Source organism: Carassius gibelio, chromosome A25, assembly GCF_023724105.1.
Source record: "Carassius gibelio isolate Cgi1373 ecotype wild population from Czech Republic chromosome A25, carGib1.2-hapl.c, whole genome shotgun sequence".
Lineage (NCBI taxonomy): Eukaryota > Metazoa > Chordata > Actinopteri > Cypriniformes > Cyprinidae > Carassius > Carassius gibelio.
The window spans coordinates 5,502,553-5,518,035 of NC_068395.1; the positions used below are offsets into that span (position 1 = coordinate 5,502,553).

Here is a 15,483-nt window from a genome sequence, read left to right on the forward strand (position 1 = left end):
AATGAACCAAGAGTAAACATTACCGTCTATAGCCGCCAGAGGGCGCTCTATGCTGCCAAAGATGGAGCGCCCTCTCACGGCTTTAGACAGTAATGTTTTCTCTTGGTTCTTGGTAATAAATAAATGCGACTTATAGTCCGGTGCGACTTATATATGTTTTTTCCTCGTCATGACGGATTTTTGGACTGATGCGACTTATACTCAGGTGCGACTTATAGTCCGAAAAATACGGTAATGGGGTTTGGTTTTGTTCACCTGTTGATATCAATACGGAGTGATGCAAATTACCCTCCTAGAGATTCCCACACATATATTATAAACAAAAACTATAATATGCTGTGGTAATAGATATAATAATGCAGTAATCATTGGGGGAATATTGCGTTAAACTAAACCATCATTGATGCTTTGCACACACATCCCCTGTCGCTTGCGTGCAGCACCTCCATCTCCATTGTGCAGTATACACCCGGGAGGAAGCCGCCTTTCACCATCCCTTCCAACCTTCAAAGGCTTGTCAACTCACCCTGTCTGCATAATTCATTACCAGTCTGACTTGAATGGTGTTTGTAATGTCTGATCTGTAAATTGCACTGACGCAGGTCTGGTCTGATTCACAGTTGCCTGCCATTGCACTGGGAGTTTCACAGTGAGATGATTTAACAAAAGTCTTTTTTTGGAAACAGAAGGAGTGGCTGTGAATGAAAAGTAAATTGAAAAACTTGCAAGGAAAACAACAACAAACCGGAGATAAATGGCATGCAACATTAACTTTTCTGATTAGCAACACTCTATAAAGGCCTTTAATTTATTTACCACTAGTTCCACCAAACAGATGCAATGTGTTTGTTTGAGTTCCTGACTTTGTGTTTACTTTGTGTTGACTGCTACAAGCGAAACTTTGCAAATATGCTCCGTCAATGTTCTCTTTCCAATCATAGGTGGCATACAAGAGGTGAAAGTGAGGAATGGGGTCATTATGGATTTAGACTGGCAGGTCGACTTAATCTTATCTTCAGTCGCCTGGTGTGCAACATGAGAGACGTGTCATGTTAATTCCTCAAGACGGTCTCACACTGTCTTAATTAAAGACAAAGGGCTCTACAGCCTGCATGTAAATTAGAGATCTATTAAAGTGCTGTCTCTCACTTTTATGCTGGGTCAGAATGATGGCAGGAGATCCTTAGAAAAAGATTTACAGCTATCCATCACGCCTTAATGCTCTAGATCAGAGACGGGAAGGGTGACCTTATTAACGAGGAACCAGTCAAGATTTGACAGGTAACGTATTTTAGATGATTCATTTGGAATACTATATGTTAAACTGAGTTAGACTGTTTCTAACTCTTTGTATTGCATTTTATTCCTCTTTCAAGGTCCAGCTAAAGTGAAGCTTAGCCACAGCACTCTGGGAAGAGAACTGAAGCAGTGCTGAAATATGGTAGATACTGTCCTGGTTTTATTATTTTCTATTGGGATCCACAATAGATACACAATACAACTTCCAGATACAATTAGAAACATTCAATCATAACAATTTCTTCTTTGAGCTACGATTTGTTTTCAAACAGCATTAATTCACATTAAGCACTTGATGCACAGATTGTGTTTTAGGTAATTTTTTTTTACATTTTTTAATGAAAATAAATATGAGTTGTTGTTGCCTGGACATTACTGAGGTACTCTTAAGTTTATTTTTATTTATTTATTAGTATGTTTTCTAGGGTGTTTCGAGTAGTTGCCAGGGCATTGCTGAGTTTTGACAGTACTAAGATGTTTTACGCATTTCTTATGCATTGCTATTTGTTTGCTAGGGTGTTTTGGGTGGTTCTTCCTTCAGTGCAAGTCCATGGAATTTTGTGATTTTTTTTTTTTTTTTTTTTTTTGCTCCATGCAAAATCAAGTCTAATTGGCTAGAAAAGAAATAGTGCAATAGAAATGCTTGGCTGAACTATTAGTTCATAGAGATGATGCTACAACAAGGCTATGAATATTTCCTTTATTATGCAGTGTTCTAACGCATCCCATATAAATAAATATGGAAAATAGGTCTGTCTTGTGAGTTACCCCCAGTCATCAAATAAGGTATATTTTGCTATTGTCTTTACCACATTGCTGCTGGGGGTTAAAAGAGGACTGTGCTCTACACTGTGCTCTCTGGAAAGGTCATGACTAGAGAGGTTATTTCCATACTGCAGGTATGGAGGTGCAAACTGCCTTCACTTTTCTACCCTGGAGACAGGCTGTCAATGGACAGAGTGATTTGGGTGCACATAATATATGATGTGATGGCAGCAGTAGCTATATCATGTTCTCTGGCCTGCTGTGTGAATGAGGAGACAGTTATTTCTCTCAAGGTCAGATGGCGAAGCAGCTAAAGGGTTCTGAGGAGCCAGAATAGGTGCTCTGTTTGTGCAGATGACTTTAGGCTGTAATTCAGGCATAGTACAGCTTCAGAAGTGACATTAATCTAATAAATATATTCCCAAGAACAGACATGAAGGCGGGCCGGTCCTGGTTTTTTTTTTTTTGTTTGTTTGTTTTTTTTTCTCAACCACTTATTTAAATGAAAAATATGAAGTTGCATTTATAAAATGAAATTAAAATAAATATAAAATTACAGGTTTGGTACTTACAGTATGCAAAGGATGTGTTAAATTGATTTCAGTAGAATGAAGACTGGAGGAATGGATGAATTTAGCTTTGCAATCTCATCAATAAATTATTGTAATTGAAGTTGCAAAGTTATTTTGAATTGTACTACTATTTCTCAATATAATTTTTTTTACTGTGTTTTGATCAAATAATTGCAGCCTTGGTGAAGATAAAAAAAAAAAAAAGTTTGTCAAATACGTGTTTGTTTATATATATATATATATATATATATATATATATATATATATATATATATATATATATTTTTTTTACGTAAACCAATCAAACAAAGACACGTGTATTTTTCTTTTTATTTATAGAATAGGTCTACATAAATCATCATAGGATACATAGTTAGTTACAGCAGTTTTCAGTTTATAGATGAATCAGTAAACGGAACACAGGTGGGATAACAATGAGTTACAAATAGAGGAACTGTGAGAACCGTTTTTTTCACACCCCGTTCCTTCATCATTCTAACAAGGGTTCGGACACGATGACAGAAATACTCAGGAGAAATCGTAAGCTCAGCACTTCAGCTAGGACTTCTCAGATGGAAAATACATTACGGTGGATGCCAGAGGGTGTCACAAAGTTTTTCTTTTTCGAACCACACACAGCTCGATGGCAATGAAAACAAAATATCTGCACTCGTCACACATAAATATTCAGACATTTGAACTCGACATCGCCCGATCTGCTGTTCTCGCATTAAGCCCAAATGAAAAAGACCACATATAATGTATAAACACATGCGTACAGATGTGTAGCTTAAATGTCTCCCACAGTTTAATATTGCAACAGATTTTTCCCACACACAAATCACAGGAAGAGAAATATATTAGATTGAAAGATGGATACGAAGAATATATTGACACACACATATATTGCTAATGTGTCATATGAGTTTCTTTTAATGCTTTTATGAATCTCTTATCCTTTTTTCTGGTATATAATGCTTATATGACATCAAAACCAAAGGCGCCAATGAAAAAAAAGTTGATTTAAAAGAAAAATTTGGAGAACTAAAGTTGTTGACATGGATTTGAGGCAACTGCAATACAGCCTCTCGGTAATATATTTCTCTTCCTACATATGGGTTACTGGAATCAAAGAGTCCAATCACATATATGCTCAGGATCTCCTCTCCCTGCATTCCAGATCCCTGTCCGGTCTTTCTGCTAGAGCTCAGGCACCATGACAATAAGACATCTACATTTCAATGTATGGCTTTCATCACAAGATTTATTAAGCAAAGATGGATGTTCGATATGAAATTTTAGAATCTCATCGAAATTTTCATTCTTTAATCAAGTCTTTAGTCCTTGCAAAATTTAAATAAAAAATAAAATAATATATATAAATATTCTTTTAAATTTGCCAGAAATTCTAATGCTGTCAACTTATATCCCATTGCTAATGCTTGTATAAATTATACAGTGTAGTTTACATAATCAAATATGACTCTGTTGTATTATTATCTTTCCATATTCCATAACCTGCTGGAATGTTTTTGTGAGAGGAAGTTCATAGAAAGAAACTGTAACTTCACCAAAAGCTACTTTAACCCATCAAAAAAAGAAAAAAAAAAACTTCTTAAACTAGTCTAGCAAGTATGATTAAAACATACAAATCACAAAACTTAGCAACAGTCAGAAAATCAGTCGTCACGTAGCAAGTCTCAAGTTAAAATTGTTTGGGACCTAAGCAAGTGACTATTATCCAAATATTGCGTTAGAAATATGTACTATGTTTTTTTTTTTACTATATTTATTTCAAATATATGCAAGCCCACTTTTGTGAATATAAATCTCCTTATTACCAACTCTTCAACATACTGTAAAAAAAAAAAAAAAATGTCTAGAAACATCCCTCTGTTAGCATGCTAGATGATTGTAACACCGCTGAAGCTATTAAAGCATATGTGTCCTACATTTCTTCCACTGTGACCTAAGGCCAATTAATTATTTCTGACCTTATTTTCTCTTGCTGTCATTCAGGCATCAAACAATCTCTGAAAGCAATGGCCTAAAAAGAGTCTCTAGCGATTGCATGTAGTCAAAAAATAAATGTTTGCATGGTCGCATTAGCATTACATGCACTAATAAAAGAACACAAAGAGACACTGACACAGATTTCACCACCTTCCCTTTTACGTTTTGTCCTGATTGCATGAAATGCGTTAGCAAGGCTATGAACTAAATGTGGCAAACATGTTGTGAACTATAACGTCATCTCTACCGTTATATATTTCATAGAAACTGAAAGGCCAGATGTTGCATTATAATAGTGACTAAAACATGCTCTTGTTTGCTGTAGTAGTCTGATTAAAACGTATGGTGTAGTGGGTGGCAGCGCTATAGTGCAGACGAGCTGTGATCTGAAATGTCACCAAGGCTCTGAGGCAATCGTAGGCAGCATGCAGTGAGTCACAAACTCACCACCCCACTCCATCCATCCTTCTCGCAATGATATTTTTAGCCGGGTTATTGTATGGGTTGGTCCCTGCCAGCACCCTTTTAGCACTGCAGTGGTGTTCTTCTGTATCCATGCCACTAATGAAGACATTTAAAGCAGTTTTTCAGCAGTTGGTCCTCCAGTCAGAGAGCTCTGAGTCTCTCCTAGGCTCACAGGCAGTTGCCTCTTAAACTTCAGATCATTGGTGGATTGTGGATACAATGAGTTAATGGCAGTTTTCAACAGTTCCTTTAGAATTACACTCATGCAGTAAAAAAAAATAACTGCTAAGGTGGTTTGCTAGTCTAACCTGGTCTCCCAGTTCAGCTGGTCCAGCTGATCAGAGATCCAGCCTGGTTTAAGCTGATGTTTTCAGCAGGTAAATCATAGAAACAGCATCTTGGCAAGGCAGTGACGAGCTAAGACTATTTTTCCCAGCAGCAAAACCCTTATACACAAGCATAGGGCAACAGAGTGATTTGAAAATGCGTCTGCTAGAAAGAAAAAGTGACTTATTGGCTCCTTATTGAGTTGACAATTGGCAGTATATTTAACAAACTTTTGGGGTTGATAACTAATCATCATGCTGTTTAGATATTGAGCTTTGACCAACAAGGTTATAGTCATTATCTGGCACAAGTGAAAAGAAACAATCACAGGTGAAATAACTTTCCACTCAAAGTCAGAACTACCTTGTAGTAATCACCTTGGTAAAACAACTTTCTCCCACAGTTGTCCAGAGAGTGGAACAAGGTTGAATAATACATTTGAGCCAGAGCTCAAAGAAGCTCACTTCCCTTTTGTTCTGATTGACACACATTCTTCTGTGGAACAATGGGCCGTAGTCTCTATTAAGAAATAAAAAAAAGTTCTGTTGAAAAAGACTTAAAAGAGACTTAAGATGTTCACCTGGGCCTTTTGCTCGCTGGCAGACTGGCAAATTCAGAGAATGCTGGGATAGATCACCATTTGTTTAACACTTTAGTTCCAAAAGCGATAACATCCCCTCCCACATAGACAAACATAAGGACCTCCCTCAGATTAGTGCGTATGTCCTGGCTCATGCTTCCTACTTTCCTTTTCAAACAAAGAAAGAGGGGGCTGAGATACCTTTGGAATAGAAGATCTGAGATGCGTCTTGCATCCCAATGAGTGCTGTCAGCACACTCACAGCAGCAAGGTTAATCTAGATGTCAAAGTCTGCTGACAGTGCAGGAGATTGCTCTGGGGTGACATCCCCATTTGAAGTCTTAATGCCGCAGTTAATTTTAACCTCCCTTTTAAAGAAAACCAGAGTTGCATTTGGCCAGGCTTTCCGAGTTAAATACTCAACTGTCCTTGAATGTGGGTTCAGCTTTTCCCAAAACAAAGGAGATCTAAACTATAGATCACTTTAGGTTCTTAGTAACAAGATTCACATGCTTTTCCGTGTGCCCAGAGTAAACAGCAACTGCAGCATGAGCTGAGTCAGGCTCTCCAAAATGCAGCTGGCCCTTTCTCAGGGATATCGCTGCTTCAGATGTATAAAAACATCACTATTGTTATTCATATCATTAGCAAAGGGTGCTATGAATCGACCAAAAGTTTGGAACTGCTTCTTTCCAGAGTACATTAAGAGTACTTAAGCAGCAATGCAATGGAGGTAGATAAGGACTTGTTCTGGTAGTCTCATTTGAAATTTAGGAGTGAGGTTTAAAATCAGATAAGGATCTTTAATTAAATGTTTTGAAGGCAATGAAAATGAGTTTTATTCTGCAGGCAAAAAACAGATAGCATGTTTTATGCAAGCCACATTGACAGCTGAAGATCTGCAGCAACAACAAATTGGGATAACAGATTCAATCAGTAATATATTCAGTGTGACTACATCTCATGGAGATTATTGCTCCAGGTGGCCACATCATGTGTCGGGGTGCTAAATAAGTTCTAAAAGCTGGTTGGCTAATTTGATGAGGTTGTTACTGGTTTCTGAAAAAGCTACGCTTGGATTAGCATTGCCTCCGAGTGCTCAAAACAGCAGTATCAAAGACAGTAATTTGTGTAAAAAAAGTTAACACATGATGTTTTGACTGCGTCTGATTTTAACAACATTTTAGTGGGTGATTTGCCAATTATAGTCGTTCTTTTTCATTGTGCCCCAGTAAGGCAGTCTTGCATGCATTAAATGCTTTGGTAAATCAAGCCCACAGTAGGTAGGATAAATGGATGAGGAGGAGGCTGATCTGAGATCAGCAGTGAAGCGTGACAGTGCCGAGGTTTCTGCAGCCCTTCTGCAGGGTTATGAAGTGCTGAAAGAGAGCTCATTCCAGACGTAATGTTCCAGCTTCCTGCCTCGCTTCTTCTCCTCATGATTAAGGTCTTAAACCTCTCATCAATCGCCCTGCGCCTGTTCCCTGCCATGGTGGCGGTAAGCGAGAGAGGGAGATTCTGCTTGCCTCACAGCTCTGAATGCTTAACTCTGTTAGCCTGCCAACAGACAGCGCTGTGGCACTTCTATCCACTCTTTTAGCGTCTGACCTTCACTGATTCATCTCTCCTACACCTCGCTTTCTCGCACACACTGACACAACCACACACACCTCACTACTCTGCCTCAGGGGGATTACCGAAAGACTGGCCATCATATTTAAGGGATATCTAAAAGCCCAGGCCAAAAACTCATTTCACTGGTAATTTCCACCATTTTTGCAAGGTGAAGTCATTAGAGTCACGGCAACCCCTGGAGCTACCATACCGTCACCCTGCTGTCACACTCTCTCTTGTCTGATCCCCTTCTCCAAACCAACTGTGGCTCATACACTCGCATCCTTTCATTACAGAAACTACTAATTTGGTTTGTGCCTGTTCTCCAACAGCTTCAGGTGATAAAGATACAGCCACTCTGCAGCAAACACTACCCCACCTCTCTTTGCCATGTTAGAATAATCCACCTTTCACAGGCCATTGAGCATAGATCGGACTCACTGAGTAAACCGCAGAGAAATGTTTGACCCTTTCAACCTTGTTAGTTACAGGTATGTACCCGATGACTCAAGTAATCTTCAGTAATCGCTGCCTCAACTGATTCACAGCAGTGAGACAACCTTTAGTCCTCTTCGGGAAACAGGTAGGAACTAAACACAGATTTATTTGTTACAAACATAAACATGGTGAGAAGCAATATAATAGGATATAAAGCTTGTTTCACAAGATGGACAATGTTGGCCAGTCATAAAACGAATGCCCAGGAAATTTTCTAATGATTAAATGAATATAAAATGGCTAAAAACTGCAACTAATGCCAATAATCTTTTTTTAATAAACCAGTATTTTTTTGGAGAAATCTGAGTCGGCAAGTTAGATTTTTTAAGAAAATTGCCCACATTGAAGAAGGGGTTGAGCAAAGACCAAATAAATAATAGCCTGTTCACATCAGCATATTCTGAAATCATGCTCCAAAATCATTCTCCAAGTGTTGTCTCGCTACAGGAAAGCTGGGAATTGCCGTCATTGGCGAAAGTTTCCTTCCAATTAGAACCTAATTCAGCGTGAATACTCACTGTGTACTACAGTTGACATGTAAAATCTGAAATGCTACATCTATTAGCGATCTGTAGAAATTACATTCAGTAAAGAGGATTGTGCTTAAAATCAAGTCTCGAATTGGGGGCTCGTCCGGGATACAGGTGAACCTGTTTCTTTAATAAACTTCAAACCTTTGGGCAAAATGATAAAGTCAGTGAATACAGTATCTGCAACAGGGCCCCATAGACGAAAATATTAAAATGAGAAGCATCTTATCACACGCAAGCACATCGCTGGTGGTGTTATTGAAAGACTTTTGCAATTTCCCCCTTGTCGTAGATGTAGAGAGAATTATCTGGCCAATGTGGGAAGCAGAAAGAAACAACACCACAAGATCAACAAATGTTCAAGTCACTTCCTCAGTGCTGGGAACTTTTCCTGATGTGATGGGTGAGATTATGGTTAAGCACAAATGTGTTCTGTCAAATTGTGATGGGCAGGTTGGCTCAAATAGCAATTTAAGACATGGTTCCTGATAGAGACCTGGGAAAAGCAGGAACGTTTCTGACAGTTTTTACTTTGGTTTGGTTGGGATAAAGTTGTGAGTGTCAAAGTGAGCACTCGGATACACATGAAATACATGTGACGCTGTTAATATATTGTAGGGTTAAGCAAAATTCTGGATGGATGTTTGAAATGTCACAGATTTTATGCTCAAGAATAGTTTGCAAACATTTTCTCACAAAAGCTGAACTAAAGTTTACTTGTCGAGTAAATCAGCCATGCAATGATTACAGATTTATCATCAGGCAAACACTGAGCCAGCAAAACTGTTCAAGAGAGTGTGAAAGAGAGAACACCTTACAATAAAATCCAAATGTCACTTCAGAATAAATGAAGAATGTTCCAAAGAAGCCCTTTAGTCCTAGGAAAGTTCCATTTTGAATACACAATTACGTTATCGCAGATATTGTGTTTACGGTCTTCTATTGTAAAACACTGGGGAGAAAATAATATTTATTACCTGACAGAATCCAAAACATTGTTATGGATTCTCTTCTATTATGTTTTGATAACTCTACTAGTGGCTACAGTATTTACTAGAGGAAAGTAGTAAAAGAAAGAGTTGCCAAACTCGGAAAGGACGGTGTTTCTTATGGAATTTAGCTCATAAATATATATTTTATTATTATTATTATTTTAATTTTTTAAGTTTGCACATGCTAGTTCTTCCAGACAGCCTAACCATCTCAATTTTATTACTCAGACTATGGCAAAGGATGATATAATATGTTTGCAAAGAAGCAAAATCACAATTCATATATGCAATGAGGGTTAATAAATGGAATATGAGTATTTTCTGGATAAGATCTCGCTTGGGAAATAAATCTACCTTTTCTATTACATTCATTTCAGAAGCAAATGGTCTCTGGAATACAAGGAGCAAGGTTATGTCTCATGATTTTCCCTTTTGGTTGCATCCAAACCAAACAAAGGGGTAAACGAGAGAAGAAAAAAAAAAGTTCATTTAGAAATATCAACTTGCATTCATTCTATGGACATCTGGAAAAACAAGACAAAACAAAACAAAACAAAAGAAAACATTAAAATATTATCAAAATATTTATAGAATTCACTCACCATAACAGCACGCCAAGGAACTAAAATCATCTAATAAGGAAATGAAATAAGTTAACATATTGTCACTTGTGACACATACATTTACATTATATACATTCCTTGTTTTGTTTTTGTTTTATTCTAAATAAAATCCTTTGTAATGATTTGTGGATCCTTCAAGTTAATCCGTTCACTAAAAAGCTCCTCAGAATATTGAAAAGCCCTGTTGGATACTTCCAACAGGAAGAGTCAAAGAGAAGAACCGCCAATCAGAGCGCAGTAAGGCTTTTTTCTTTTTCTTTTCTTTTTAAGTCCTTGCCAATCATCTGACATGGCTAAGGTCAGCAGTCATATCCGAAAGGCGATATACCCTTAGCAAGAAACATGGCATAGATCCACACTCAGAGAAAGAAAAATAAATAAAAATATATATATTTATAAAATGAAAAAACATGTAACCACCAGGAGAGTTGTCAAGCAGTCAGAAAAAAAAGAAAGAAAAAAAATACTATTTTCTCCATACTTTAGGGGGAATTTTTCATTATTCCTTTGTTAGAGTTTGAAAGTAGGCTGTTCTTACCAAAACTTAAAGAAAAGAAGAAATAGAGAAAGGAGACTCCTCTTCTTGCAGAACTGTACATTTCATATGCAGGTAAACAAAATGTAAAAGTGCTTTTTAAAGACTGTTATCCAGTGTATCGAAAGGAGTAGCAGGCACTTAAGTCCATCCCCATGTTGCAGGTGTCCGACAGTGGCGCAGTAAGGTACATGTTGTTCAGGGTAAATCCCAGATCGTTTGTTCCTCCGATGGATAGACATAGACAGACATCCACACATATTCCCAATAAACACTAGCCAAGGATATCCAGGTAGACAGGTGAGGCTTTGCCCAAGGTATAAAGAATTTTCTGGATGTCTTTGATGTTCAACCTCTGCTGTGGTTCCCTCTGCCAGCATCCCAGCATAATGTCGTATACTTCCTTGGGACAAAGCCGTGGCCTCTCCAGCACGCGTCCTTGTGTAATGCATTCGATTACCTGTAAAGACGGGGAGGAAGGAGAATGGAATTACTGGATAAATATTCTATTTCAGGGGTTTTTCCAGGCCAAGGTCTCCTCTTACATACTTTATAAACTTTTGCATTGCATTTAAAGTCTGGCCTATAAGTATTTATATGCTTTGATAAAAAGTTATTTATTAATTATTGTATACAGTAATATAGGCTACATGTAAGAGGGACAATAAAGTATTTAGAACTTTAGCTTTCGTTAAAGGTAACAATTTATTTTTCTCTTAAAATTATTCTAAGATTTGAACCAAACTAACCATTTTACTGATTTCAAACTATTTAAACATGTAAATACACTACATCAAAAATACTTCAGTATAGGAATGACTAACAATTTTCAGATATTAAAAAATTGCTAGGTAAATACACAAGTAAAAAAGAAATGGTAAGTAACACTGAATTTTGAAGTAGAAAGACTGAAAAAAGAAAACATTGGTAATCTTTATTTTTGTTTAGTTTTATTTACTACTATTAATTTTATCGGGTACTATTTTTACATTGCACTGTTTAAATGTTTGTGGTCAGTAAGATTTTATTTGTTTAGGTTTATTTATTAATTAATTTATTTGTAAAGAAATTAACACTTTTATTCAGCATGTACTGTATACATTTCATTGATCAAAAGTTACAATAAAGACATGTACTGTATAAGGTTACAACAAATCTATTTCAAATAGGAATTTCTATTGCCGCTTGTTTGAAATTTCTATCCAGGAAAGAATCCTTAAAAAATCCACACCATTTCCAAAAAAAAACAAAACAAAAAAAAAAAAACAATAAGCAGCAGTATTAAGCAAATGACTTTTACATTAACAATAATAATAAGAAATGTCTTGAGCATCACATCAGCATATTAGAATGATTTCTGAAGGAAACTTAATGGACTATGGATTATGGATACCGGAATTCTTCTCTGAGATTCCTGATTTTTCTTTCTTTATTTTCTTTTTTTACCATATTGAAATCACAAGAAAAAGTCATGAAAAGTGCTATCAAAATTCAGAGGTTCCTTTCTAAATTCTGTGTACACGCTCTGAATATTTTTTTTTTCTTGAAATATCTGATGCAGTGTTGCTCCACACTGTTACATGAGTGGTCTCTTGTATTTTATGTTGCAGGCCGATGCTGTGAGAGAACCTGCTAACAGTCTGAAGAACTGATTTTTTTATTATTATTTTATTTGTACAAGATTCATATTTTCTCATTAAACAATGTTCTGTTTCTGTAGAGAAACCATCTACAGCCTGTATGGTATGATACGGGGCCATCTCCATATGAAAATGGGGCCATCTCCGGAAACTTTTGAAGACATTTGCCTCTGTGGATGGCTTCGTATCGACTTTTAGAAGAGACAGATGATTGTTCATGGTCTCCCGGGTTCCCCTCGCTGACTGCAGCTAGTGGCTGTCGGTGTACTATTGACTGAAAGTTTGATTTAGTTTCTTCCACTGGCAGAAATGACACCATATGTTCTGACCCAATACAGTAGCCACTGTCCCTTTGGCAACAGAATATGAAGCAGTGCATGTGATTGGTATTCAGGCCCTTTCAGTGCATAATACAAAAACACACATCTTTCTTGCATAAATTTCACAGCACCTATAGATTATGGTTTGCTGAGTTGATATCGATGATCTCTGTGTGAAGTAGTGCTCAAACAAGCTGCAACTTGAAGCTTCAAGAGAGGTGCTGTGGCTTTTTTCACTTTTCACAGCTTGGAAAGCTAAAATGGGGAATGAAGTATTTTCGGCAGATCCAGCTGTGTTTGGTCAGCAGAGAAATGCAGAACACACTTTCTCACACAGACTCTCTACTTTATATTTCTGGTGTCTGCTCTTTTCTGATTCTTGTTTATAAATGTGAATAAAATATAATAAAGAAAAATCAACTTTTATCATAGAATAGGACTATGAGCGTTTGCATTTGTCCAATTTACACAGTTATTGCCGTAATTGCCATCTTTCACAACAATGATTCTTATTAGATTAGTATTACTGAATTTATATATATATATATATATATATATATATATATATATATATATATATAGACACACACACGCACACACACTTACTTATTTAATTTTATTGTAATGAGTGTATACATAGTATATATCATGGTGTATATATATATATATATATATATATATATATATGTATGTATAAATTTCACAAAATATATTTTGCATAAAGTAATTTAAGCTTTTTAGGCATATTTATATATAGCCTTCTTTTTCATTATTATTAATTTTTAATATTATGTTTTATCCAGGAAGGAAATAAGTTTTTTAAGATTCACAGATAAACTTGTCTTATTATGACAATCTACAGTCACTCACAATATAATTTTTCAGCATCTTCTGCACAAGGGAATATTTGGTTGCAATATTTTGTTTTGAAGGCATAAATAAATGGCAGAAAGCCCAGTCCAGTAACAACAGCAAACACAATGTTGTAAGACCCTTGTCTGACCATAACAACATTCAGTTCAATAGTGGTAATTATGATGTTTATGTGAAAAGGTAAATCATAATCTTTGCTGTTCAGACACATGAGACACAACAGTTTGGGAGCATGACTGTTTGGAGATCATCCAAACCTTCGTTGTGAAATGTTACATGGTGAACAATAGCCGAGAATTAAGCAGCGATGTTCCTCATTAACGTTTCACAAAAGGGAATGTGTGTGCGATGAATATGCCAACAACATGACATTTCAATGTGTAGTTCCTGTTTATAGAAGGAAGTCATGTTCGGGATGAGCTTGGGTTACGGTCAATACCTGTCAAATGACTCACTATAACAGCCAGTGATTTTTTAATTTAGCTTTGTTTGTCATCCTGCCTAAAGACTTCATTTATTTTGACCCTGCATACATACAATCACCAGAGCTACACTAAAATTAGCAGTGAATATGTCTTAAGCCCCTTTCACACTGCACGTCAGACCCGCAATATTCCCGTAACATTGCCTGGTCGCCTTGTGTGTGAAAGCAACCACGTCTCGGAATTGATTACCGAATTGAACCCGGGTCGGGGACCTAGTAACATTGCGGTAATCGATCCGGAACGAGCGCTGTGTGAACAAAAGCCAGATCTAATTCCGTATCGAAGTGATGACGCGCGTTATCGCACGACTCCTTTACCGGCTGTTTTGAAGGAAGATCAACATTCGCAACGAAAACATATGTGCAAACTGTAATAAAGCAGAGATCAGTTAGTTCCTCACTTTACACGCTGATGCTGAGATCGTTCGTTTGCTTCAGTTAAAGTATAATGTGCCAAGCGTTGTCGACTCGTACATTACACGTCACGCCCTGATGTAACGTGTCGTTACGGGATCTTCAAGGGTTGTGTGTGAAAGCACGCACATATCCCGGGTCATCACTGGCAGTGTGAAAGTGCCAAATCTAGCGACCAGGGAACAATTACAGGAACACTTTACCCCTGTATTTGCCGGAATGGCAGTGTGAAAGGGGCTTTATATTGATACATAGTTATCAGGATTGTGGGAGTCACAATCCGGATCCAGTTTTTGTCCAGTACAGACATTCCATCTCCTTTACACTTATCTCACATGGGTCTTTACACCTTGCTTTCACCTATACAGCAGTCATAGAGTAGTGGTGGTTTACTAATAAACCTTGATCAAAGCTAGCCAGAGGGCTAGCAAACAGCTAAAAATAAGATTTCTTGATGGATTTTTGTTCATGGAAACTGTAAAATTGAATATACCTCATTATTTGCCAGCTGAAACCATGGCTGCTTGCCATAGGTGAAGATCTCCCAGAGGATGACGCCGAAGCTCCACACGTCACTCTCAGTTGTGAACTTCCTGTACATGATGCTTTCTGGTGGCATCCAGCGAATGGGCAGCATTGTGTGTCCTCCCACCTGTTGTGTCACCAAATCATAATTATTTAGTGACCTTCACAAACTCACAGAACTCAATATTACTAAAGACAAGCATCACTCCATGTAAAAAAAAAGAAAAATAATAACAAAGAAAAATCATCCTTGTTTTGCAACACCTTGTTTATGAGCAGAGGAAAGCAAGTGTATGCATTATGTTACTCGATCATGGTGGATGGTGACTCATGGGAGAAGAACTGTTGAACAAAGTTTTTATTTCTTTGTCCACAAAAGGTATTATCATAGCTTCATAAAATTATGGTTGAACC

General features: G+C 37.1%; 1 protein-coding gene and 1 long non-coding RNA gene across 4 annotated transcripts in view; one reads left to right on the plus strand and one right to left on the minus strand.

Annotated features, from left to right (window-relative positions):
- The first annotated feature begins 1,076 nt into the window (after positions 1-1,076).
- LOC127947251 (uncharacterized) lies at positions 1,077-8,218 on the plus strand. Its single transcript, XR_008151254.1, has 3 exons — positions 1,077-1,281; positions 1,377-1,441; positions 8,121-8,218. It is a non-coding gene; the product is annotated as an uncharacterized LOC127947251 (long non-coding RNA).
- The window catches only part of LOC127947250 (NT-3 growth factor receptor-like), a 248,372-nt gene continuing 235,841 nt past the window's right edge, over positions 2,953-15,483 (minus strand). For all 3 annotated transcript variants that reach the window (XM_052544244.1, XM_052544243.1, XM_052544242.1), the window contains 2 exons: positions 15,038-15,196; positions 2,953-11,273 (listed from right to left, as the gene is read on the minus strand). In XM_052544244.1, coding sequence (XP_052400204.1) covers positions 11,088-11,273; positions 15,038-15,196 — 345 coding nt within the window. In that variant the 3' untranslated portion in view covers positions 2,953-11,087. The remainder of the gene's footprint in view (positions 11,274-15,037; positions 15,197-15,483) is intronic.